Source organism: Sebastes fasciatus, chromosome 14 (assembly GCF_043250625.1).
Source record: "Sebastes fasciatus isolate fSebFas1 chromosome 14, fSebFas1.pri, whole genome shotgun sequence".
NCBI lineage: Eukaryota > Metazoa > Chordata > Actinopteri > Perciformes > Sebastidae > Sebastes > Sebastes fasciatus.
This window is the reverse complement of record NC_133808.1, coordinates 13,837,366-13,864,071: the sequence shown is the minus strand read 5'-3', so window position 1 is coordinate 13,864,071 and position 26,706 is coordinate 13,837,366. Positions and strand designations below refer to the sequence as shown.

The 26,706-nt window shown below is 42.8% G+C and overlaps 1 protein-coding gene across 1 annotated transcript in view; it reads right to left on the bottom strand.

Annotated features, from left to right (window-relative positions):
* The window catches only part of nalf1b (NALCN channel auxiliary factor 1b), an 86,283-nt gene extending 63,152 nt beyond the window's left edge, over nt 1-23,131 (bottom strand). The window contains exon 1 of the mRNA XM_074659058.1: nt 21,581-23,131. Within this exon, the coding sequence (XP_074515159.1) occupies nt 21,581-22,330 (750 nt within the window). The 5' untranslated portion in view covers nt 22,331-23,131. The remainder of the gene's footprint in view (nt 1-21,580) is intronic.
* Nucleotides 23,132-26,706: the final 3,575 nt, after the last annotated feature.

Sequence of the window (26,706 nt, the reverse complement as noted above, 5' to 3'; positions counted from 1 at the left end):
GAACCTGCTCGCTCCCTCATTTACCTCTAAAACAGGAGACTACTATTATTTCATATCATTAAGCTGGCTGCAAGTTAGAACTCTTTCCATTTGTTTGTTTCAATAGCCCGGCACTTCACCTCACGTTTCCAACATCATCAACTCACTTCAGCTTTCTGCATTCATCCTTTAATCTCTGCCAAAACTCTCAACTCCAAAACTGCAGACCCGGGGCTTTTTATTCCCCCCTCCCTTAACACACACACACCATCGCCAACAAATACGACATGATTTCAGCCCAAAGGCCAAATAAGAAATCCATTCGTTTCAACACCAAGTCAAGACCAGCTTCTGACAATAAAGCTGATATTTGTCAACTTCGTATTTTGCAGCAGAGCTGGCATTGCAGCGAGGATGCTGCATAATGCAAATCAGAGACCCCATTTCCTCCAGAAAAAAATGAGCCGCTGTAGCAGCCAAGTCCCACTGCAGGTGCTGAATGTTCACTCCCTGAGCATCAGTGTCTCAGCCTCTGACCCTCGAAATGTACTCTGTTTCTCTCTGTCTCCCTCTCTGTTGTTCCTGCTGCAGAAAAAACTGCAGATCTGCGTCTCCAAGGACACGAGAGACGAGTCTGATGGATCTGCTATCACTCTCTCCACTCCTCTGAACCTGCCTTTTTCACACAAAAAACATTCATTCAGGGAAAACCATCCTGAACCAAAAAAATGTTGAGCCAACAACAGAGAAACCTGGCTGCACGTTCAAATGCTAACATCCAAACACAGACCAGCTGTGAATCAGTTTCCCAGTGCAACACTATTCCACAGTAACACAGACACCATGCTGGATCGCCTCAAATACACCACAAAATCCTCCAGAGGATATAATTTCTGCACAGATGATTAGCTCCGTGTTAGCATGTTAGCATCCCCGAAGAACGACAAATCGGGCAGATTGCTCGTGCGTTAGCATCCCAGAGAAAGCGAGGATGGTAAGTGTTAGAGGCTGATTAGCTGGGATGTGTGAAATCAGACAGAACGGGCCTGAGTGCAGACGCCCATATCCTCCCCTGACCCACTTCTCTCACTCGCTCTGGTTCTTTTTACTTAATATGCCTGCTGCAAACAACTCAGACTAACTTGGTGCAGAGCGCTCACAGCCACACTTATTCAAACAGAGTCGGGTCAAGGGATGAGTATAGAAAAACAGGACGGCGAGATCTGGGTGATGAGAGAAAAGAAATGTATGCAGCGCCGCACAGCCAGCATTTCTTCTGGGTACGATAGCAGGGTGGCAGACCTTGTATTTGTTGTGGTATACCCATTCAGTAAACCGGTCTACACCACATCTTTCACTCAAATCCAGCCCGTTTCCTGTTACCATGGCAACCAGTCTCTTCCTTCTTCCCAACTATTCCTTCTTTCCACCTCTTCTTTTCTCACTCATCCCGCCTTACTTCAGCATAAGCTACATCAAAATAGTGTGTCTACAAAGAGAACTGCTAAGTTATTTAATGAAAATGTGGTGCGGCAAGAAATGATTCATCTCATCTGGTAAAATCACACAACATTACTTATTATTATTCCCCAACTTTTTAATAGTGCATGCTATCAAAAGGAGCACTCCTGTACTGTTTTATCTAATTTTTATGAAATCGACAGCACATAACAATGACTAAGAAAAGAAAATGAGGAGAGTAGGTGCAAGAAATCATTTGAATTGTTAACTTAAGAAGCTTTTACTCTCTCTCGCACGCACACACACACACACACATAGACGTGCACACGCAGACGTGGTGGGTAGATTTTGCTGCAGTGGATGTGTCGTTGGTGTCTTCACAGTGACATTGGTGCTGAGTTACAGTGCTAATGAGAACTTTAATGTCACCCACACACAGACTCCTGGCAGACAGATTAGAGCTGTGATTACACTGAGCCCCAAGAACACACAGGAACACAATGAAATACACACACACGCACACACACATAACAGACCACGCACATGCCCAGATCACACTCACGCATGTCGACAAACAAACATAAATGGGGTTGAAGTTTCCCAAGCAAACACTTGTAAGAGCATCATGTGCTCCACCTGCGATTTTCTCCTGTGCTGCTGTTCATGCAGCTTCAAGAGTGAGAGACGCATACAGAGAAAGAGACAGACAGAGAAACCCAGGCAGGCAGGGGAAACGAGTTGGGAAGCACCAATTTGAACGTTTGCATCAGTTTTTTCGGCGCTGATACTACTGACCTCATTAAGCAGATCGGGTTTTATTATTATTTTGTCATATGGATTGTCTATGTTGTCCGTCCTGGAAGAGGGATCCCTCCTCTGTTGCTCTTCCTGAGGTGAGGTAGGTACCACTTCATGTGCTTCGCTAAATGTGTGGCAAAGCCTATTGAAAGAGGCTGGGTCACGCGTCAACAACGCGCCATTACTTTGGGGGTACAACACATGCGCAGTAAAATCTGGTCTGCTCTCGCCGAAATTGAGCCAATCACAACGCACGACCGCAGCTTCAGTTACACTGAGCAAGTGTTGTACCCCATACCCCAAGACCCGTGTCCGCCCATGTCCCAGCCTCCTTCAATAGGCCTTGATGTGTGCTAAGGTACATTTTTTGGTTCCCTTAATAGTGTCTCAGTTCATGAACGCAGCCCCTTACCTGACTCCTCCTCCACCAACCCACTAATCAGGCCAGACTATATAAAGCACCCGGGGCCTGTTAAGTCCTCTTGCTTCTGCCTGGCATGCTGTGGTAGAGTTGGTGTTTCTGCAGGTATGTGAAACTGCTGTTTCTGCTGGGGACGATGATGATGATGTTGCATCTTAGCCCGGTGGTTCCCAACCTTTTTCCTAATGGGACGCCTTTTCTATCATTGAGCAAGCTATTTCATGGATATTTCATATTATATTCGATGCATAACAAACAGTTTGATGGATAACAACAGCACAAAACAACTGATAAACTGTACAATTAATCAAATAGTGAACGCAATAACTGCAGAGTTTGTGTAAAATGAGTCATTTGGATGGATTTTAAGCAGATTATTTCCTGTGAATATTGCATCAGAGATGAGTTCGTTATTTTTAGAAACTTTTAATACAATTTCTGTCTTGTTTTTTTTTTCATTTTAAAAAATCATACATAATGGGCTTTTTTTTTTACATATTCAGTGTTTTCTTCTCACTGATGCTTGGCCATTTTTCTAATGGCTCTTTAGTTGTTTTAGCTGTGTACTTCTCTAATGCAGGATGAGGCAGTTTAGCAGAGAGGGAAGGCTCTGTGAATATAGCTTGTGTTCAGGTCTTCACTGTCTTAACACCCCTTAAAATCAAGAAAGCCTAGCGACCCCAGAGAAGCTTTGGTGACCCCTAATAGGGGCCGGGACCCCAAGGTTGGTTGTCTTAGCCTATTAACAACTGCAAATTACTGCTGGAGGAGCTACATTTTTTAGCATGTCATTTTTGGTCTGGTTTAAAAAAAAGCAGAGCCACATTCACCAAAGTGGTTTGGTGAAGTGATGTAGAAGCTGTAATTATGTAATTACGCCGAGGGAAGCCTTTTCTGTGTGGACACAGAATACATTGAGTGCAGCACCGGCTCTGATCCCCACTGCTCACAGCAGCTCAGCGCTGTTTGTCAGGTCTGTATATCTGTTCACAACAGCAGTTACTCTACAGCACCAATTGTGTGTGTTAGACAAGAACTTGAAGGTAATTTTGGAAATGACCTTTTCCAAAACCAAAAACACAAGCAAAAGTGTCAGGAATGGATTAAACAGTGTGTTTATCTGCTCTCACAAAAGCTGCAAATGATGGCATGTCCAGATGACTGGCTTACTAGCTACAGTAACTATTCCTCATCCTCAAATTCCTTTTTTCTTGCAAAAGAAAGGTATACTGTTTGAACATACAAACAACGACTACCATGTTGCTTGTCCACTGATGTTTTTTAGTAAGCATTCAAACCGTCAAAGGGTTATGTTTAGGGCTGTCAAAGTTACCGCAAAGTCATTTTAGCGCCACTAATTTCTTTAATGCATTAACGCAACTTGCAATTTTTAGGTTGTTACATGCTCAGTTTTAAAGCTAAAGCTAAATTTTGGCAAGGAAAAACTGGCATGGCCATTTTCAAAAGGGGTCCCTTGACCTCTGACCTCAAGATATGGGAATGAAAATGTAGCTTTGTACATGTAGCTTTAGCCTCAGTTGGAGGAGCTGAATAAAGGATTGGTTGACAGATAGAGGAAGAGATGAAAGAGAGAGCACCAAGTAATTCTGTCAGTAACACTCCTGCTGTCCTCTGTACAGGATATGACCCTCAGCATCCCCTATCAATCAATCACCATCATTTCCTATGCCAGAGTTGTGCTACCAGCATCTGTGTGCCTTGACTGAAACATCAATCTTGTTTGGGGTGTAGGGGGGGGGTGTAAGGTCAAGCTATGTTCTCCCCATCACCAGCCCTCCCCCTGCATGTCCACTCTCCCTCTACATGTGTAACCCAGCTCACTCCCTTTCCAAGCATCATCAGTATTATTCTGTTGTCAATCCCGGGGCCCGCCCCCCTCCCTCTCTTTTGTCTTTTCTTTCCACCTCATGTCTTCCTTTCTCTTGACGACTCCGCCTCCCAATCTCTCCCATCCGAAACCTCACCCCTGCTTTTAAATGGGAAATCAATAAGTCAGTTTGTGTAAGTCGCCCTCCTTCTCTCTCACTCACCGTTTTCGCTTACTCACTCACACAGTCAGTCAGTCAGTCAGTCACGCACACATACATACAAGCACAGTCACGTATACAGTAATGTGCTGTCCCTCATATCCCATTAACACCGCTGCTAACACAAAAACAAATCATTAAATCCTGAGTGTTTGGAAAAGATCTGTCTGACGAATTCACATCTCCTTTTCCTCCTGTCTATTCAAAGACACTGCAAACACACACACACTAGATTATACTGTAGGAATGACAGCACATTATGCTTGAGTACTGATATGCATACCAAAACTAACTGACACCAAGGACAAGAGGACACAGGAAAAATGAGGATCCCACACATTTGTTTGCCAACTGAAAGTAAGGACAGTCACATTTAACCCTCTGAGACCCACATAGACACATTTTTGTCTTTTTTTCCAGTGTATATGTGTAATGTAGTATGTCTTCCAAGTGTATAAGGGCTTAGAACATTATAATGGAAGTATATGATGACCATCCCCATGCTCTATTATGTCTTATAAGTTGTTGCAGCAATTTTAGGGTTGATTCTATTCATTACACAGATTTTGTGTTAAATTTAACAATTTTTTTACCACTCAAGAATTGATAAAAATGGTCAAAAATCCCTCCAAAATACCACATTAAGATACCAGGACATGGTTGGTACCAATAGTCCCCAGCAATCCTGCGGGTCTCAGAGGGAAAGGTGGTCGATGAAAATGAATGGGAAGTCCCTTAGCGCTCGGTTCCCATTGAAAAGCTCAGGGAAGTGGTTGTGCACTGCACTTTAACAAAGGTGGGGCAGTTAGCCAGATGTTCATTCGTCAAACCAACTACTTATTCCTCCTCTTTAAAGTCCCTTTTCTTTTAAAAGTAAAATATATTGTTTTGAAAACACTATTATAAAGCAGAAATTTCACCTTTGTGTGACTTGTCCGAGTCTGTTTCACGATTGCAGCGTCTTCCTCGTCTCCTTGGAAACAAAATTCAACAAGCGACACAAAGATGGGACTCATAGTTTATCTCAAGTGTTTACAAACAGTATTTTTACAAGACTACCTGGAGACGAACTGGTCGGTTTAGCAAATGTTCCTCTGGTTCCCCACCTCTGCTAAAGAGCAGCACACAGCCTGGGAATGTCTCCCATAGTGTGGGTGAGACAATCGGAACGGGGCTAGGGAAGCCCCAAGATTCACTGTAACGCAAACAAACGGCTTTATAGACGCTCACAGTCTGTTATACAGAGGTCTTTACTTGATAGCTGGTTAAAACATAGTGTGTCACAGAGCCAGCTTAGAATCAATATTGTCTCCATTTTAAAAATGACCTTGCCTGACCTTTCTATTTTTAATTTCTGTGCAACGCAAACACATTTTAAAGTTATGCATGCTAATTCTACAATCTTTTAAATTATATTTAGCCCCTCCATGTTGTGGTTAGTTGGTGTTTTTCAGAGACATTCAAGGCCTTTCAGGGATTTCCCTCCATTGTGCAACTGAATCTTGTGCTCTTCAAAGTGCACTGCCCTGTAACAGTGGAAGCTACCGTAAGAGTGCTAAAAGGGGGATATGAAGGGGTACTGTAAATCCTGCCATAAAGAGAAAGGATGGGAGACAGCTTTATTCAGCTAAGAGCCTGCACAGGAGGATTAGGGCTACAGGGAGCAAGATAGGGAGAGGAAGAGGAGGTGACGAACAGGGGCAGCGATTGTGTGACGTGTAACCACCTCGATAAAAATGGGAAGAGGAATGGAACTGTGTAGGATTACAGTGGGGAAATGATATCTACACCAAAACACATTCATGCCCTCCAGGTTAGTTTGCGATGCAAACACACACATACAGTGGCAGTCTGGACACCATAAAAAAAAGCTTAATTTTATGTAAAGCTCATCCCTACTGTCTAAATGCTCAATGGCTGCTGTCTCAAATGTAGGATTCTGGGCACATGGGTATGAGGTACTAAAACACAGAAGAGCATTTTTGGTGTATGGAACATGAATTTGAACACATTCAAAGCCCACATAGAGGCCATTTGTGATCAAATGGTCTCTGAAATGAAGAAGTCTCTGGGAGAAAACTCAGCTACAAAAAAAAGGGTTTTAGCACGTTTGTTTTTTGTTTCCATGACATTTTAATCAAAATGTTTGCATGCTACTGTACGAGACATGCGTGGTGAGTACTTTTTTATTTACCGTTGTGTGCCTGTGATGTTTGAAAATGCCCTGTGCATGTATATTCTTGTGTGTGCTCGCATGCTTTTACACATGAATGTGGCGGCGTTGCACACGCCTTTGCAACACTATATCACGTAAAAGTGTGTCATAGTCTTGCCGGTCCATCAGAGGATAGCGTGTCAGGGTCACGTTTTGCATCGCCGAGGCGTGAATATTATACGGCACATGGAAGTTGCAGTAGTCTACCAGCAGGGGGCAACAAAAACACTCACTTAGGTTGAGGCAACAAAACCAATTAGTTAGGTTTCAAAAAAATTCATGGTTGGGCTTAAAATAAGTATGTAAACTAAGTGAAATAAATACGGAAAGAAGGTAACATAAGTATGGGAAACACGTGATGTCATTAACGTAACTAAACAAAACACTGCTCTCGATCTCCGGTCTCCTAGTTGAAAGTCCTGTGTTTGTTAGACCCTTCCACCTCCCCTCCCGCCCGCCATATGCGGCCTCTCTCACTTTTTATTCCACGTCACTAGCTCTGAGCGTAGCATAGTCACACAGATGCATTTTTCATTGCAGTCAGAACAGACTACATGGTGTGAAAATGACACACCCAGAGCAAGAAGAGTGTTCTAATTGCACGCTTTTTGCCTTGCACATTAATATGTCATTCACACGCCTTTTCATGCAACCGGGCAGGCCTTTGTGCGTGTGTGTGTGTGTGTGTGTGTGTGTGTGTGTGTGTTTGTGTGTGTGTGTGTGTGTGTCTGTTTGCTTGCTTACAAAAAAGCGAGGTACAGCTGTGTCACAGGGCTGTGGGAGCAAGGTAGAAGTGTTCCAGTTCCTCCTCAGCGCTTTTGAAAAGTCAATGACAAGATGAATAATTTACAGAGAACCAGTCAGGGGCTGTCAATGCCACTGTAAAGCAAAACTGCAACAAAAGAGGCAAAGCGGGACAGCACCATACATGTTACGCAGGTAGTTCCCAAATGAGGAAAAGATGAAAGAAAGATATAAACAAAAGAAGAATGATGCATAAGATGGAAGTAAAAGGATGAGGAAAGAGTGGACAAAAGGGTCTTCGACAAAGAGGGAAACTTCAGCAGGTGGAAAACCCCACTAACCCCTCCACCATCCATCCACTTCACACACACATACACACACAGCAGGCGAAAAACCATTACGAAGAGGTGCCGATAAGACCCTCATCATCAGGTCAAGCTCCGTTCCATTCCTCTTCTGTCTCGCTTTGTTCCTTTACCATGTTCTATCTGTTCCCATCAATAACCTCTCTCTCTCTCTCTCTCTCTCTCTGCCCCTTCCCGCTCCGTCAACAATCAAATTACAGTGTCAGACTGGAGGAGGTGTGGGGATGAGGATACTACTTGCTTACCTTCAGCCCACTGACACAATGGGACCACCGATCATACTGTAGGTCTCACATACTATAAGCCTGTATCACGCACCAGGAAAGGCTCCTCAGGTGAGGCGGTTGCTAGGTGCCACTGGAATAATGATGTGAATAATAATCAGCCTCTTTGGCTTCATAATGAGGACTGCGAGGAGGACAACACAAACTCATTTGCATCGGTTTGAACGGAGGCGTTTAGTGTGATATTGCCTAAATGCTATTTTAGAGGTTTTTTTCCACCCCACCTGGAAAACACTTTTTAGGAGAAACACAAAGCATAATGATTAAAAGAAAAAGATTTTTAAAAGAAAGTCTGTATCATATGTGAATTGTTGTTACCCTGAGTGCAACCTTCCATCACACTGCCCTGGAAACAGCCGTGAAACAATGCATTATTATTGTCTTGATTTCTATTATTATCAGACAGGGATAAAAATATCCATCATGACTGAATACATTTAGAGCTTCAAAGCCAAGTCCCATTTTATTCCACACTTGTTACAATCCAGAAACACGAACAACTGCATCAACAACCTCCCGTGCTTTCACTTCTGAGTGTCGCCACTGGTTGACTGAATATCAGGATAGATAGGATAGTTAGAGCTGAAACAAATTGATCATTCGATTACTAGTCAGTGGACAGAAAATTTACCGATTCTGCTTCATTTCAAGCAAAAATGCAAAACATCCTCTGGTTCCAGCTCCCCAGAGCGGCTCTTATTTTAAATTGAATATCTTTAGGCTTCGATTTATCAATAAAACAAGCAATTTAGATATGTCACCCTGGCCATTATAATGGGCATTTTTCATTATTTTCTGACATTTTCTGACCAAAATAATTAATTGGGTAATCAAAAAAATCAACAGACTAGTAACAATAAAATAAATGTAAAGTGCAACCTATAAAATGATAATGTTCTCAAGTTACATAACATAGAACTTTAAAGGAATAGTTCACCATTTTGGGAAATACCCCAATTTGCTTTCTTGCAGAGTTAGCTGAGAAGATCAATAACACTGTGTCTATACGGTAAATAAGATACTAATGCCAGCAGCTAGTTAGCCTGGCTCCACCCAAAAGTAACAAAATCCATCTACCAGAGCATCTACATTATCCGTAACTGCTTATCTTATTCAGGGTCGCGGGGGAGCTATCCCATCTGACAATTGGCGAAGGCTCATCTGACAGGGCTCCAGCACATCTAAAACTCAATAATTAACACTTTATGCCTTGCAAAAATCTAAGCGTAAAAAACATAACTGTTTCTCCATGCTTTCAGTCTGTTTGCTAAGCTAAACTAACTGTCTCCTGGCTGCAGCTACATATTTAACCACTGTTGGGCAAGTTACTTTCAAAATGTAATGTATTACTTTAGTTTGAAAGTAATACATTACTTTACAACCTAGCAGAAGTGGTGCGGTGTGGATGAATGAAAAACTTTAACCAATAAACACTTAATTTCAGGTGGTAACAAGTTACTTGACATAGTAAATGTCATAATATTACCAAAATCTTTACTGAAGAAATCAATATTTTGACACAAAAACGGTCCGCCAGAGTCCAACATCTGAACTGCACCCATTGCAACGGTCTGTTATACAGAAATTACAGACCGCAGAACGCCGCGATTGACCAATCAGAATCGAGTATTCAACACAGCCGTGTAATAAATTATTGTAACAGGTTACTTTTGTAACAACACTGTATTTAATAGACATACATATGTACAATATGTGATAGCTCTCTTCAGGTGAAGCAGTATTATGTGTATTTATAATGACTGTCAATTAAATCTATATCGAAATTCTCATCTAACTCTCGGCAAGAAAGCGAATAAGTGAATTTCTCAAAATGTCAAACTATTCCTTAAAGAATACTTTCAATCTTCATACTAAATTAATAACAAATAACGGATGGAAACAACATATCACTGTGTCGTGCACTCAAGCATGCAAACACGTGCCCCCCTCACTTAACACACACTCATCCATTGACAGAAACACTAGCCTGATTAAAATGGAAAGGATTAGGTAGGACCAGGTGCTCAAATGAATTGTTTGTACAAAACCCAGAGAAAATACAGTATGTCAAGGGATCTGACAGGAGCCCATCATGCTGTACACATCAGCGGGTATTCCCTCTAATCTAACCATTCATTTGTCAGTCTCTCTACTTCTGTTCGTCACCTGTCTCTCTCTCACGTGTGTGTGCTGTCGTTGGTGATGCTACAGTATATGCCGTGTATGTACAGTATATGTGGGAGATTATAAACATAAGAACTGCATGTTCGGGTGTCTATCTTCTCCTCTGCTCTGCTCTGCTCTCCCTGAATCACATGCTGTGAGCGGCTGATGATGATGATGACTCAGTAATGTGAGAATGTCACCACCAGAGTCTGGGAACTGTGACTGGTTTCTGTCTCTCTGCCAGTGATGCTCAGTGATGCAGCTTTCTCAGCACACTTCACTTTCAGTTTCTTTTGATTTTGTTGTTTTCGTTTCCATTTCAAGCGTCTTTTATGCAGGTGAAATCCACATGCAGTTTAATAAACTTTAGTTAATACGTAGACACAAATATACGTCTCAATCTCAGGTTATCCCTCGGCTACATGCAAATCCGGGTCGGCGCTTCTTCGCTCCACTGGGTGATGGGTTTATAACACACCTGAAGCTGTTTGGCTAAAAACCACCAGAAGAAGAATAACTTGTGCACTTTAGTAGTGTAGTCACAACATTAGCAGCTTAGCAAGGTAGCTAACAACTATCCATAAAGTAGCACAAACACATGGATGACTCACTCGCATGGACTAGCAAGACCAATGTTTTGCTCTTCATCACATGCTCACACTCACACTTCCTCACCGATAACAGATCAATGCTCTTTCACCCACACAGATCATTCAGTGGTTACACCTGATCAGGGATCGGATAAATGCCCCAACTGCACATTATGACTTCTGCATGGCCTTAAGTTGTTGCTTTATTCTTGTTGCTTTAAATGTGACAGGAACAATTATGGCTAATTTCAGTGTAATTTCAGCCGTCATTATGACAGAGGATAGGCCCTGTAAGTAGCAAGTAGTTTCAATATCTGGCTAGAATGTTGTTTTTAATGCTTGCTGGCTGCATTTACACTTTTCTGGTATCTGATCCGCCAAAGATGCATGAAGTGGCTACGTGTCAATGTGGTCTTAGTTCAGCTAGGCATTCACTAATTTCCCTGCTTACCCCCAGTCTAGCTGTTTATTATAAACTGCGGTGAAAAGCCATAAAACAATTACCCTTAACCATCACCAACTCGGGGACTGTCCATCGTTCCGAAAGCCCTTGTTCCGAAAATACAGATTCTCCATGCAACAAACAGAAGCACATGGCTAATTATTATGCAGAATGACATCATCGGACCTTCCCATCTCCTTGCCTTCAATGCCTTTGTAGGTTGGGTTGGTTAGGTTGTGAGATTAGTCAGGTTTAGGGTAGGAATATCAGGGTAAGCCAACCAGAGGCAGAGTAGGGCGGGTCATGCCTTCACCATGGTAGGAAAAAAATATTTCAACGGGAAGGTCCAATGACGTTATTTTGCATAATACTTAGCCATGTGCTTCCGTTCAAGATAACAGCCCTTACCAAAAAGATTTATTTAATTTATTTTATTCAAGTGTGCTATTAGTATACTTCTTTTAAACTTAAAATAAGAGTATACTTTCAGTTTACTTTTTATGAACTTATCAGATATACTTAACAAAGGTACACATAAGTATACTTGGCTCATACTGACAAGTATACAGAAAAGTCTAAGTATACTTGGCTCATACTGACAAGTATACAGAAAAGTCTAAGTATACTTGGCTCATACTGACAAGTATACAGAAAAGTCTAAGTATACTTGGCTCATACTGACACGTATACAGAAAAGTCTAAGTATACTTGGCTCATGCTGACACGTATACAGAAAAGTCTAAGCATACTTGGCTCATGCTGACACGTATACAGAAAAGTCTAAGTATACTTGGCTCATACTGACAAGTATACAGAAAAGTCTAAGTATACTTGGCTCATGCTGACAAGTATACAGAAAAGTCTAAGTATACTTGGCTCATACTGACAAGTATACAGAAAAGTCTAAGTATACTTGGCTCATACTGACAAGTATACAGAAAAGTCTAAGTGTACTTGGCTTGCGCTGACAAGTATACAGAAAAGTCTAAGTACACTTGGCTTATAGGCGTACTTGTACTTGATTGTGATATACTTAGAAAAGTATAATTAAGTATTCTTGTAGGCCTACAGAAAGTTAGACTTGGCTTGTAGTTGTGCTTACGTTTTGTAGAGTAGCCTATAAAAGTATAGACATTTTTTGGACTATTGGGGGTTTTGTAATAATGGGCTGTCGGAACAATGGCATGGTACCAACCAACTACCTCCACCCATCAAATGTGTAAGTTGAGATGATTTAGGGTAGATGCAGAGGACATAGGATTTGCCTGAGAGGAAGTGCTGCCTCAGAAGTCAAGCTCAGGGGAACAAAATACCCCTTTTTACTCATGCACATAAGCAGGAAGTGGTTGGAGATTTGATGAAATAGTCTTGTTTAACATGAATCCCTTCTTGCCTGGTGGCATGCAGCCGGAAAAGCTAGTCAACTTGGGCAGTTTCCAGAAGCATGAGCAGCACAGGAAGTCACATTCTGTTTGAAATTTATCAGCCTAAACTATCCAGATTTGGTCACCAATGATGCTGATGTTCTGGGTGATACCACAGTGTATTAAACAAGTACTCCACGGCCTTGCACTCCTATTACACTGTTGGACTCATGATGGACAGTGCAACTCTAACTGCAGTTCGCAGTTCGGTCGGAGACGTGGGTGTGTTGTGCTAGGAGCAGTTAAGGTCAAGCCACTAGCCTCGAGCAGAGGTGAGGAACGGGCAACTGAGGTCTGTTAAGGTATTTCCTCTTTCTTTCTCCACATCCCCACAATTTTTCTATTCATCAGATTTTGCACAGCTCCCTCTGTATATGCAGTAGTGCTCCCCAAGACCTGTAAACACACACCTCAATCAATCTATTTTACAGAAAAGTGTCATGCTCGCCTCAAATGCATTCATAATTCAGATGCCTTTACCTCTAGGAGAGATTGTAAATGAAATGTGATGTGCCGTTCCATTCGATTTCTCACCCAATACAAACGACACCATCAAACAGCATGGTGACATTAATCTAAAAATAGTGTCTAGATGGCACTTGCTTGCACTCTCTGCTTTATATATGCAATGCCATGACTACTTCTCTTCCTTTCAAATCAGCTATTCAGTCTACAGATCAATGCCATGCTTACGCACAAGAACTGAATTAACATGTGCATGTCAACACAAAGGTGACACCAGAAATGTGAAACAGCGCTGGGCTGTCATGGGCAGCGCTTGTGTATATCAGATGGTTTGTGTTTTTAAATCCTCACATTATTTGTTTAATTTTGTTAATCCAATTGTCATCTTCCTTTTGTTCACCGCCAACTAACACTGAATAAAACTGAAGTGGCAGATATCAGCCGTATCCTGGACACAAATGCAAATTTTGTTGTACAGACGCATACCGTTTTTTTTTCCTGAAGTCGTGAAGATGCTGACTGTTTTTATATAGATGTGGGCTGAAACAAATCAACACCTGATGTTTACAGATTTTATCGGAGAGTTTAATGCATTTTGCATGGAGTCAGTTATCAGTAGCAGCCATTTCCGCTCTCTCTAGCCCCTTCCCTCTCTCCTCACTTTGTCACAGAAAATCAAACATAACACATCACCCACTCATCAAATCATTCAACTAAGCATACCAGTGAGACAGAGGAGAGGAGAGACAGATAGCAAGTGTGCATTTGTAAAAGTCATAATTTGTTTATGCCATAGATCTGATTGAATTGGAAGCATTAAAAAGGGACTCATTGCAACTTTTATCTCATTATGAGTGGAGCTGATCTATGGCCTGCAGTGACTGGCTGCTTACATGCAGCTTGTTCTTGCACACAGTCACACACACGCGCATGGAGCACATACTGTTTTCTTTTCAGCTGGCCTAAAAAGTACCCACGCACCAGGCAAACAGGACAGTACTCCTCCATATATTAGCTGAATGAGGGACAGGACATTTTTCAGGATAGTGGCCTGCAGGAAAGAGGGAGGAAAATATATGTGGAGAAGGAAATGGGATGTGTTGATCGGAGCTGATGCCCGAGGCAGCGAAGGAGGGAGCTGTACGGTCTCATTGTGCTGCGTAGACGGGGAATAGAGGACGACGAGGAGGCGTTTCCATGGGAGTGCTGCTGTGTTCTTCTCGAACAGACGCATTCCCTTATCTCCTGCCTGGGGAGAAACAAACACTGGCAGCTCATGTGAAGGGGAGTTTCCCTGGATCAGTTTGAGCAGCGTAGAGAAGCAACAGAGCCCTAATTGAATTTGAGGGAGAGAGAAAAGTGCAGGACTTGCAGTATAAGGCCATGCCGTCTGTGTTGATAGCAGAACAATCTGTACATCAGTGTGCTATGTCAAAGCATTCAATTCACATATTAATTCACCATTTGTTTTAAAGCAAAATGTGTTTTTTAGAAACATATGCTGAGTCAGTATGTTTTCTTATAGTGTTTCAACCTCTGAATATGTCCCAAACTTATTAAATAATACATATATAAATACTGTACATACTGCATATACTTTTTGAGCTGAAATTTCAGGGTCCTGTGTTACAAATAGCTCTGATGTTTTTGCTGGCAGTGGGGCTCTAGGGATGGCAATGTCAGTCTGCTGATTGGTCAGTTATCTCTACAGATATTGGGAAGATTGCCATGACATTTTGTACAGATACAGTATCTATGGTCCCAGGACAATGTGTTCTATTGACTCTGCTAGTCCTCTCAATTTCTTTTGGTTCAGAGTGAATTTTTAGATGAACTGACAAAAGCAATCTCACCACGCAGTAGCTGTTTAGTAGCTCTTGTTGAGCTTTCAATCATATCCCACATTCTGAATTTTTTAAGCCGACATGGATAAGGGGTCCTTAAAGAACTCCAAAAACACAAAACATAGGAGGCCGGGATTCACATCCATGTAGTTGTCTTTGTTTTCACAAGCATTAAGTTTCACTGTCACTTTAAAAACATAGTTATATTAAGCGAAAACACGTTTCTCCCCTAACTTAACTAATAACAATGTGGTGGAAAAAAAAGTACCCACGCACAAATCATCTCACGGGCAAAGCATAAAGTAGTAGTAATATGGAGCTCAATAATGGAGGACCAACTTGTTGATTTGTGGCGCCAACGGGAGTGTTTGATTACCATGTCTCCATGACTTCATCCATCCATCCTTCTTGAATTTTCAGTACAACGTAGCGCAAAAACTAACATCACCAATTCTTCCTGCCTGTCGTCCGCCTTGTTTTTTTACACAAAAATCCACGTTTGATCGCGAGAGATTTTGCGAGATTTCCATTTTATTTTAGTCGGGACTCTTCTTGTTCAGGAATGGAATCTGTTAGTGTGTGGTGTGCTGTTTTGGCCAAATCGTTGCTCTTCACACACTATAAGAATAAAACTGTTAAATCTATCATAACATGTCGTTAGGTTCGAGGTCTCTCACATTTTCAAAATCTGTTAAGATTTGGAAAATCCTTTAGTGTGGGCCAGCCTTAAGTGGTTTTGTTGCCTAAACCTAAAGAAGTTGTTTTGTTTGTGTTCATAACGTAATGTTCCATTCAGTTTCCAACGTGTTAGAACGTGTTGCTTTTTAAGTTTCGCTCTCAGGCATAGTAGGCCCCCTACTGACCCAAATCTATGATATAACCACTTCTGTGATCCCTTTATTTTTCATCTTGCACCATTATCAGGTCAAATTTCAATATGCCCAATTCTTTGGTTTATGACTAAATACCCGCAAAACCAATAACATTTCCACCAGCCTCAGCTGCACTTTGTGTTTAATTCTAATTAGATAATTTTAGCATGCTAACACACTAAACTAAGACTATGGTATACTTAAATATCAACATGTTGGCACAGCTGACATTCAAATTTAGTTCAAAGCTGTGCAGCCTCACAGAGCCGCTAGCATGACTGTGGACCCTTTTCACTTCCTACTGTATCTCTGGTCTGCTTCTAGTGGTGTTGTAATGCACAATTTCCCTCCTGGGGATCAGTACATTTTTGTCTTATCTTTTGTTAATTTTGCCTTGACATGCACTAAGACTCCATGTGGGGACTTTTTGTAATTCTGTTTTATGGAATGGAAAACACAATCGTCTTGTCCTCACCGTAGAGTTAACACATAAACGGCTGAATTAAATAGAGGCTTAACTGAATCGTCTTGAAGAAATAGAGAGTGATAGAGGAGAAAAGGTGATTGAATAAGCAGAGGCTGGGTGAGGGAGTACACAGTGGGATTTGTGTGGACAGGCCTGTAATTCAAGGGAAGGAAAGGACCTTAACCTAGATCAGTATCTATCACTCCAGCAGGAAAAGAGAGCTCAACACCCACATGTTTCTAGGAAGGGAGAGGGAGAGAGAAACCGAGGCCCCTGATGGGAACTAAGTCTATACGGAGGAGGGGGGGAAGAGAGAGAGGGGTGGGGGTGGTGTAGAGACGAATACTGGACACATTTGTACATGTGATGTTGGTTCCTTCAGAACTCTGACACAGATGGGAGGAAGACAAAGAGGGAGAGGATGTGAAAGAAAGCGAGAGACAATGACAGATAGAGGGAGAAAGGAGATCAACATGTTGAGACAGAGCCCTGGAGACACAGCCACCAGAGCAGCAGAGAATTATGGGAGTGCAAATTAAATTACACCGGAAGGGACGGTCAGGTCTGGATCTGCAGGAAACACGGCACATGGGGCTCTTTGTGTGCGTGTGTGTGTGTGTGTGTGTGTGTGTGTGTGTGTGTGTGTGTGTGTGTGTGTGTGTGTGTGTGCGCGCGTGTGAGTGTGTGTGAGTGTGTGTGTGTGTGTGTGTGTGTGACCACATACATGTGTCTGTGTGATATAAACAGGTACATACAGAGATCAAAAGGTGTAAAGAACGCAGAAAGATCCCTGTACAAAAACAAAAACAAAAACAGTAAAAGCATTGGCAGCGAAGTTTCCAGACGAATACCGTCAAATTATAGTAAATACCCGTACCATAAAATAACAGTATGGAAATTTTGCTGCCAATGCTTTTATCATTTTTTACTGCTTTTTTTCTACAGTGATAGGAAAGACTATAAAAGGAAAGAACAGGACGCGAAAAGGAGGGATACTACATAACAATCTGCACGCATTAGATGCACACTGTAGATACTGCTCCCAACAGCATCTGCATAAATATCTGTCTATATGCCTTTTTCACAGCAGACATTTTGACTTGTCATAGCAGGAAATGCACAGGTGTTATTAACATTAACGATTGGCTCTGTTTTATTCCCAGTAAGGCACGCCAATGTGACAGTGAGCCAGCATACACGATACCAGGACCCTGAAACTGAAGCAGCTAAATGGAATTTATTTATTTACACCTGACACCTGTGCTTTTCCTAGTGTGACATATCAAAATGTCTATCAAATGATCTTGCTTAGGCTTAGAGTAAGTCAATAGAAGAAGTGGCTATGGTCTGGAACTGATAGTTTAGCAAAAGTGGTGTGACACACGCTTTCAGGAAGTGGAGTCTGAGAGCCACAAGTCAGACTAAGAAAGGCCACTCAGTCAGTGGCAGAATCTGATAATGAAACTTCTCTACCTTGTCTGTGGCACTCAGCCCCAAGCCCTGTACCTTCTGAAGATGTACATTTTGATTTTCTTTATTTTTGGAAAGGTTAAGCAATTTTCTAAATCAGCTAGGCATTGTAGTTTTCATCAAACGTTACTCAAACAGAATTTAAATAGTGCATTTGTTGCAGACTGATTTCAGCCACAGATTAATACACATTTCAAGCTCTAATGAGTATTTGCGACAGCAGGACGGGGTATGTGGACTGACTCCAAATAAACTACGGTGCCTGTTTTCATGGAAATGAAGAAACATGTCACCCAGTGCACCAGTGTGGCTCACCGATGTGTTCTTAAAGAGGACCTCTTATGCTAATTTTTAGGGCGCATTTTTGGTTTCTACTAGAACATGTTTACATGCTTTAATGTTCAAAAAACGCTTTATTTTTCTCATAACGGCTGTGCTGCAGCACCTCTTCTCACCCTCTGTCTGAAATGCTCTGTTTGAGCTCCTCCCCCTCCCAAAAAGCCCAGTCTTCCCTGATTGGTCACTTGGCCCCCTCTGTTGTGATTGGTCAACCGAACCAAACTCTTCAGACTGCACTCCAGCTCCACTCTAACTAGCTTTGTTTGAGGGCATTCCAAACTAGCCGCTAGGCAAGTATTATGCAAATGTGTTACTTGGTGACATCACCACATTGCGGAAGAAAAAGCGGGACTTAAAGCGAGATGTTTCAGGCTGTTCAGGAGCAGTGTTTCTGTGGGGGAGAGTAACTCCCTTTGGCATGGACTTTGGGCTTTGTAACTTTGCAGACTGTTTACATGCACAAAAAACTATATAACACACTAAAGGAAAGGGAAAAAGCATAATAGGTCCTCTTTAATAGATTTGGGGCAACAATGCAGGTCTATGACACAGAGGAATATGCTCTATGAAGTGCTAGCTACGCAGGTAACACTTGCTAGTAAACTCTAGGAACACATCATTCTCTGACAGTAAACAAGGCAGGTCCAGTGTCATACTGATGAAAGCTAGCTGGTTTAAATAATAATGACACCCACAGTTAACATCTGTCCATGAAGATTAATAGACTAGTTATGTTTGATTATGTGTGTGTGTGTTTATACGCGTTGATACTGTCGCCTCTTTGTGACACTTTCCAATCTCCAACGTAAAGTTATTACATTCACCTCTGAATCTTACCTCACATTTTCCACTGTACCTTCTCCTTTCCTCTCATCTCCCTGCTTATCTGTTCTTCCATCCTCTTAACTTATACAACATTGACAACACACACCTACAGCAAACACAAACACCACGTGGTGTTACAGTTTCAATTCATTTAAAAACTGTTTGAAAAGGAGTCTTGAGCAGTTGTTGTAAAGTGTGGATGAAGAAGTGGAAGAGGTCTGAGATGAGAGAAACAAGAGCGATAAGAGTGAATAGCAATAAGTATTGTTTCAAGCTGTGTTTAATGTCTTTTTATTGTCCGACAGAGTGGTTTCTTCAAGGAGCGGCGGTTTGTGATGCAGGCCCGGGGTGCTGTGCTTTCACAAAGGTCACACGAACACTGGAGCAGATTAGCAATTCAGATTGGGCTAAAGGGGCTAAAAGGCTGCTGTAGCCCTGCCTGAGTCTGATTACATTAGCAAAGAGTAGGAGTGCAAAATGCACACTAGTGATTAGATGGCATGAGAAGGAAGCAGCTATAAGATGTTATAGGAAATATGCACATCCATACAGCACATATGCATGCAAACACTCTCTGACAAACAAGTCTAACAATAAGCTATGATTCATAATAAACAAACATATAAACAGCACATGATTCCATTGTGAAGCTTTATCCTCAGTGTATCCTCCCACTAACTGGCCCTCCTCACACACACATGGATTATCAGCACTCACAGCCCATCTGCCCTTGTACAACATCCATCTTTTAGAAATGGGTTTGGGTTGCAGGATCATTGCAGTTTTGAGCGAAGATCTCCTGCTTTCCAAGGTTCATTCCCTGACCTGTGTTTATGTGGTGGTGGTGGTGGTGGTGATGATGCTGCAGCTCTCCTGGCTTCGGACACGTTTTATAACAACTGTCATTATAATTCCTTAATGTTCAGGACAAGGATGGTTATGCTACAGTGCGTCAAACACAAATACACATTACAGCATTAGTAAAAAGTTCATCCACTAAGCATGAATAAAGCTATACTGTAGATACAGTAGAATGGAAGTACTGTATCTATACCAGAGGCAGTACAAGCCAGACTAGCATCATAAATCTCTTTTGCCCTTGTCGAGCCATACTCCCACATCCCTACTGTCATTAACCATATTCATACCATATTCAGGTGTGTGCAGCCAAACATGAATGATTTGAGATAATCAGGTATGGGAAGGTGTGGGATAGACGCAGTGTAGTTGTCCGCTTTGTTCAAGACATGAGGTTGGTCAAATAAAGTTAACTCTAAAACCGTCACTGCCAGACTAATTAAAACAAAATGATTCATATCATTTGTACAAAGCTAAAGAAACAAGCAAGTTCTCCTGAAAGGCCTTTTGCTGCATGGGGCCTTGTTTCAGCACCATGGACAGCGAGCACAGGAGTATGCACAGCAGCTGTCTGGGGGACAAAAAGGAAGCCTCTGCAACAGTCTAGTGCACAACAAATGAACCAGATTGAAGTGTGATTTAACCAATGTATCCCCACCATGTTACTATTTACAGGGGGGAGGGGGTGGGGTTCTGTGTTCAACACAGCTGAGTGGGGCCTTGCTGCCTAAAGTAACAATGTTTGTCTGCGTGTGTAGACAGCCTTGCTCCACAGCCTGAGATATGTGCTGTCATGTTATTGAAACAACCAGCAAACTGCAGGACAATACAAAGCCTGGATTAGGTGCAGGAATCACTGGCGTGCTATTAACGATATTGCAATGAGCACCACTCAACAGCCCCTCATTTCACAGAGCTACTGGTGCAAGCCTGCATGGCTCCAAATGCTCCAAACGTCACTTCCACAGTTCACACTCCACAAAGTAGTCCATGTTTAAAAACAGAAAGAGATGATGGAGGACTGTAGGAGTCTACTGACCTGTCCCCTATTATAGTCCTCCATGCCATTGTCATGTGATGCAACTGTGTGTGTGTGTGTGTGTGTGTGTGTGTGTGTGTGTGTGTGTGTGTGTGTGTGTGTGTGTGTGTGTGTGTGTGCGCGCGCAAACCCTGACTGCTAGGTAGCCTACTGGTTGCATGATCTCCAGAAACTAAATACTGACAGATATGCTCAACGGTTGCCATGGCGACTGTGCACCCACCCCCTTAAATGCACTTGTGCATGCGTGCATGTGTGTGCGTGTGTGTGGGCGCGTGTGTGTGTGTGTGTGTGTGTGTGTGTGTGTGTGTGTGTGTGTGTGTGTGTGTGTGTGTGTGTGTGTGTGTGCGTGTGTGTGTGGTGTGTGTGTGTGTGTGTGTGTGTGTGTGTGTGTGTGTGTGTGTGTGTGTGTGTGTGTGTGTGTGTGTGTGCGTGTGCGCGCAAACCCGGCCTCCTCAGTCCTACCTTGCATTCCTCCATGCATGTCCTGACAGAGTACGCATCCGTCTCGTATTTGTGAACCAGCAGCTCAAACTCCCGGTAGTTGTCCTCCGCCCGCTGGTCCAGGAGCTGATAAGCGCGCACACACTCGCTGCATCCCAGCAGGTCCACCCCCATGGCCATATCCAGGGTGCAATTGGAAATGTTCGGACTCGTAAACCCGTAAAACAAATCCAAAAGTGAGTAGGAATTACAAAAAGAAAGGTACAAATCGCTCAGATTCACGTAACTAACCAACTGTGTCCCTTTATCCCCTCTTCCTCCTCCTCCTCCACCTCCACCGGAGAGGCCCAGGCACACGGTCTCCGCGTCCGTGAAAGTGAAGCAGTCTTTGGACAGGCTGTCTGGATGACAGCTGTCCATTCGCCACAGAGGTTTGGTAGAATTCCCTATAAAAATAACATCTTGCTTCCTGGCGAGACGGTCTAGGTCTGATGGTGGTGATGGAGATGTAGGGAGGTGGAGGTGATGGAGGTGGAGGGAGTTTGTGAGCCCCTCGTCCGAGCGCTTGTCTCGGGTTCTGGTCAGCTTGGCCTCGGCGCAGAACCACAAGTGATCAGAGAGCAGGACGGTGATGAAGAGCAGCGAGGCCAGCGACAGGCGCCATCTCTGGGCCCGCTCCGACTCGGTGAACGGCTTCTCGTTCTCTCGGGGTGCGATCCAGTATTTCAAGCCCTCGTCATGCTGCCGACGCATCCAGGCACCCCTGCTCATATTTTAGAGAAAGTGCTGCTGCCCTGGCCGACTCCTGCACCGCGGGGGCTGCTCTGCCACAACAATACTCATTGACTTGGGGGTGGAGGTGGAGGAGACGGACTCCAGGTTGGTTTCCTCGGTAACGGTGATGGGTTGGCCGGTCCAGGGCGCTCCTCTTATCGGTGCTATTCCGATGCAATTAAGCTCCGCGCTGCCGCATCCCGGTTCTCCATGATGACGGCTCACCGGAGGGGAAACGGCGTCCTCTTTGACCGCATGCCCCTCTCTCTTCTCTCCTCTCTCCGATCAGCTGTTGCGAGCCTCTCTCTCTCGGTGGTGGTGGTGCTGATGCTGCGTTGTGTACTGCCTCTTCTGCGTTGTGCAAGATTCACTTTAAAAGGAGGAGAGCAGCTTCTGATGCACGCACAACCGTCCGGTATACCTGGAAAAACCGGAAAGCCTATAGAATCCTTTTTTCTCCATCCCGTTGGTCCATTATTGTCATCTTGGATGGTGGTTAAGTTGCCGCCATGTTCGTCTTGGAGGAACACTTTTTCGGAGGAGAGCTGGGTCGGTTTGCGTCATCTCCATCGTTGCGATAGCTCCATCGTTGCGCAGTGGCGGAGCAGCTTATTACCTAGATGCACACAAACACACACACACTGAGAGAGAGACTCATACACGCAGGGAGGGAGGGAGGGATGGAGAGAGAGAGAGAGAGAGAGAGAGAGAGACACACATAAAGGTGGTTAAGGGTGTTTAGGCTATCCTCTCTCTGCTCTTCATGAGTGATGCTCTCCAAATATTTTTGGCAAACACACACTTTTGGCGACATCTTGCTTTTGGTGCAGGATAGACGTGAGTCCATTCACAAGAACAACAATGCAGGTAAGACTGATTGTTTCTTATATATAGCCATTAAAGGTCCCATGTTATAAAAAAGTGAGATTTTTATGTTTTTTTTTTATTATAAAGCAGGCTTAAGTTCTATATAAATACTGTGAAAGTATCGAAACGCTCAATCCACAGGGAAATACACACAGCCCGTATTCAGAAACTCTGCATTTGAAACAAGCTGTCAGGATTTCTGCCCGTTTGTGATGTCACGAATATACAATATTTAGATAGATGGATAGATAGATACATAGATAGATAGATAGATAGATAGATAGATAGATAGATAGATAGATAGTAGCTTTATTAATCCCGAGGGAAATTAAAGGTTCCCGCATCACAGTTCCATAGTGCAAAAACATGTTAGTAAAAAGGCAGCAAAAAAGTTAGTTGTACAAAGTACAACAAAATATACCAGATATAAAAATACAAGGAGATGAAGAAAACTGTTAAAACTGAATATAGTGCAGGGTAACAGCTGTGATACACGACTATTAAAAAAAGTGAATGTAGTGCAGAAGAGACTGTTAAAAATGAGTATAGTGCATATATAAATACTGTGAAAGTATCGAAACACTCAAGCCACAGGGAAATACACACAGACCGTATTCAGAAACTGCATTTGAAACAAGCTGTCAGGATTTCTGCCCATTTGTGATGTCACAAATATACAATATTTAGACCCTTGACACAGTTTTAAACATAAACATTCTAAATGTGTCACAGTTTATTTCCTGGTTGCAGTGTATGTGAATGACATCAGCTGACAGGAAGTACACATGGAACCAAGCTGTTGCCTAGCAACGTAATTCTGTTGCAATTCCATCAAAATGCGCTAAAACGGAGCGTTTCAGACAGAGAGGGTAAATACAGGTATATTCAGGCTGACAGTATGAGGAAAATAAAGTTTTTTTTAACATTACAGCATGTAAATATGTTCTAGTAGAAACACAAAATACAAGTATGAACCTGAAAATGAGCATAATATGGGACCTTTAAAATCCATTGATCCAGCTCATTTCATACACACAATGCAGGCTGTAAATCCTCAAATTATACATTGTTTTTTTTCTTACCCAGAGGAGAAATGAAAGGAAATGAAGGCTTTTGCTACTGAAACTATAGTCAGGCTCCACTCTCTGAACAAATGGAAAGCAGCTGAACAAGCAAAGTCTGAGCTTTAACAATATACCTGTTCCTGCAAGTGGGTCCCATCTCCATCTTATCAGGTGTGCTGTGTTTGGTCAGTGGGTTTAAAACAAACAACATGATTTACAGTACAATATAGCCCTATATGTAATGTCCCTGTGTGTGTGTGTGTGCGTGTGTGTGCGTGTGTGTGTGTCCCAGAGAGAGGAAGAAGAGGGGGGAGGGAGAGATAGGTGGTAGTTGCTCTTAGGGTGCTGAAAGTAAATTACAGTATTTATCCTGGTCCTTAGAGCTACTAATCATTGTCAGTGTGCGTGGCCTGGAGTGCTACCCAAAGAGAGTGTTGCTTAATGTTAATGGGCTATATATTGGGGATAAGACAAGAGATGATTACCTGATTAATTCGTGCTTCAGGCAGGGCGGGAGGCAGATTATTCTACGATTTGTTGTTGAGGGGGTAAAAGTGATCATCTAACTCCAATCCAATTAGTTTTAGTGCGGCCGGTGTCCCTCTGTCCAAAAAAAAATAATAGTTATGATGCAATATATTGGATAGCGCAGGGAATTAAATTATTTTATATTGTGTGAAATTCTTCTATGGGACAGCTAAGGTGACCACGTGTCCCACTTTTATGAGGGACTGCACTGCACAGCATTTTTATCCCAGTATTTATTGTCCCACATATTGAAATGATGTCCCACATTTTCATTGGCTCCAGTTTTCAAAAGTCAAACCACTCCAGGAAAAGACACTGGCTTTTATCCAATGGCTGTCATCACAGGGCTGTGTTTGCTGTCAATCAAACTGCGCACACCTGGGTCAAGTGCAGGTTGACCTTTCACCGTCTTTTGCGAGTCACCGCAAAGTCACAAACTATGCAGATTTAGGCCGATTCATATGATGGAGACTAACACAAAGAAAAAAAGAGATGTGCCAATCAAGGGCAAAGCATAGAGATGTTACGAGGTAAAGGGGCAGAATAGAAATGTTTGTCTCTTTAAGTTAGACATTATCACAAAATTGTAAACTACCTCTCAGCCTTGGTAACGTGTCCCACATTGTCCCACATTTGATTTGTTGGGATTCGGTCACCCTAGGGAGAGTGGCACTGAATTTCAGCACCATGGACAGGTCATCACGTACTGCTGTATGTGTGAAAGCAGTTTCCTGTCACAGGTTTGTAAAACTGCCCAACAAAAAGAGGTGTTTACTCCCTCTTGTTGTGCTGTTGGTGGCATTGCACCCTCCGTTGAGTGTACTCCAGAGCTGTTTTATCTTAAAAAAAAAAACTCAGAAAGCCAGTCCATTTCTGTTCTGCCCTGAGCGTAGGGAACAAGTCATGTCACTAACGTAATTTGCTGATTCATCACCAAATGTCAACGGGTGCTTGCACAAGGAGATTCAATTTGCTTGATATTTTTGAACCCCTCGTTCTCTGATTCACCTCTGACTGAAAATCCACCATGCAGGGACGGAATGTTTTGGTAGGAACATTAACTGAAATCTGAAACCGCCGGATGGTGTTATGGCAAACATCTGTTGTGTCATTTCTAAGGGTGCTCGAATGCTCACCATTCATCAGTCATTGCTCTCACATATTATGTCACTGCAGGATGCTGTGATCATGCCTCGCGGGGATGGATGTCCTACTTCGGCTGCTGGGATTGTCTAGTCTGCCTTTAACTGTAGTTGCTCAATTTCATGCTCTGTCTTTGACCCTATATGTGTGTGTTTATGCACATGTGCCTGCCTCCCCCTGCAATGTTGGTAGACATATGGATATAGGAACCTTGCCAGGAGTTTCATAAAACCATTTTCTGCAATTTGATTGGTTTGAGCTGAACGCCTGACTTTTGTCAGCTCCTGAGAGGCGGCCAATCAACAACATACGGAGTGTGTGTCTGGCACAGCGGAGAGTTGTCAGTTTCACACTACTCCCAACACTTTCCCTACCTGTGTGTGTGTGTGTGGGGGTGATGGGGGGGGGGGGTGTAAAGGAGACAGAAGTAGCGTGAGGGGAGCAGAGCGACAGAGACATGGGAGAGAGAGTGAGAGAGTGTACGTCTGTGAGATGAATGCAGATTGCTGTCCCTTGAATCTGGAGCTTTCACAGTAACAGTAAGGGCTGGCAGACATGACTCATCCACTATCCATGCTGGGGAATGTGTGTGTCCTCTCTGAAACAACTGCACACACATGTGGAGAATTGATCGTATTATCTCATTGTACGGATACAGTAGCTCTTGCTAAATCAAAGGTATAATTTGCACAGTTACCTCTTTTTCTGTTCAAGTATTTAGGAAATCAAAAAGAGATAAAATATCAATGTGTTTTTCGTATTTCAATATCA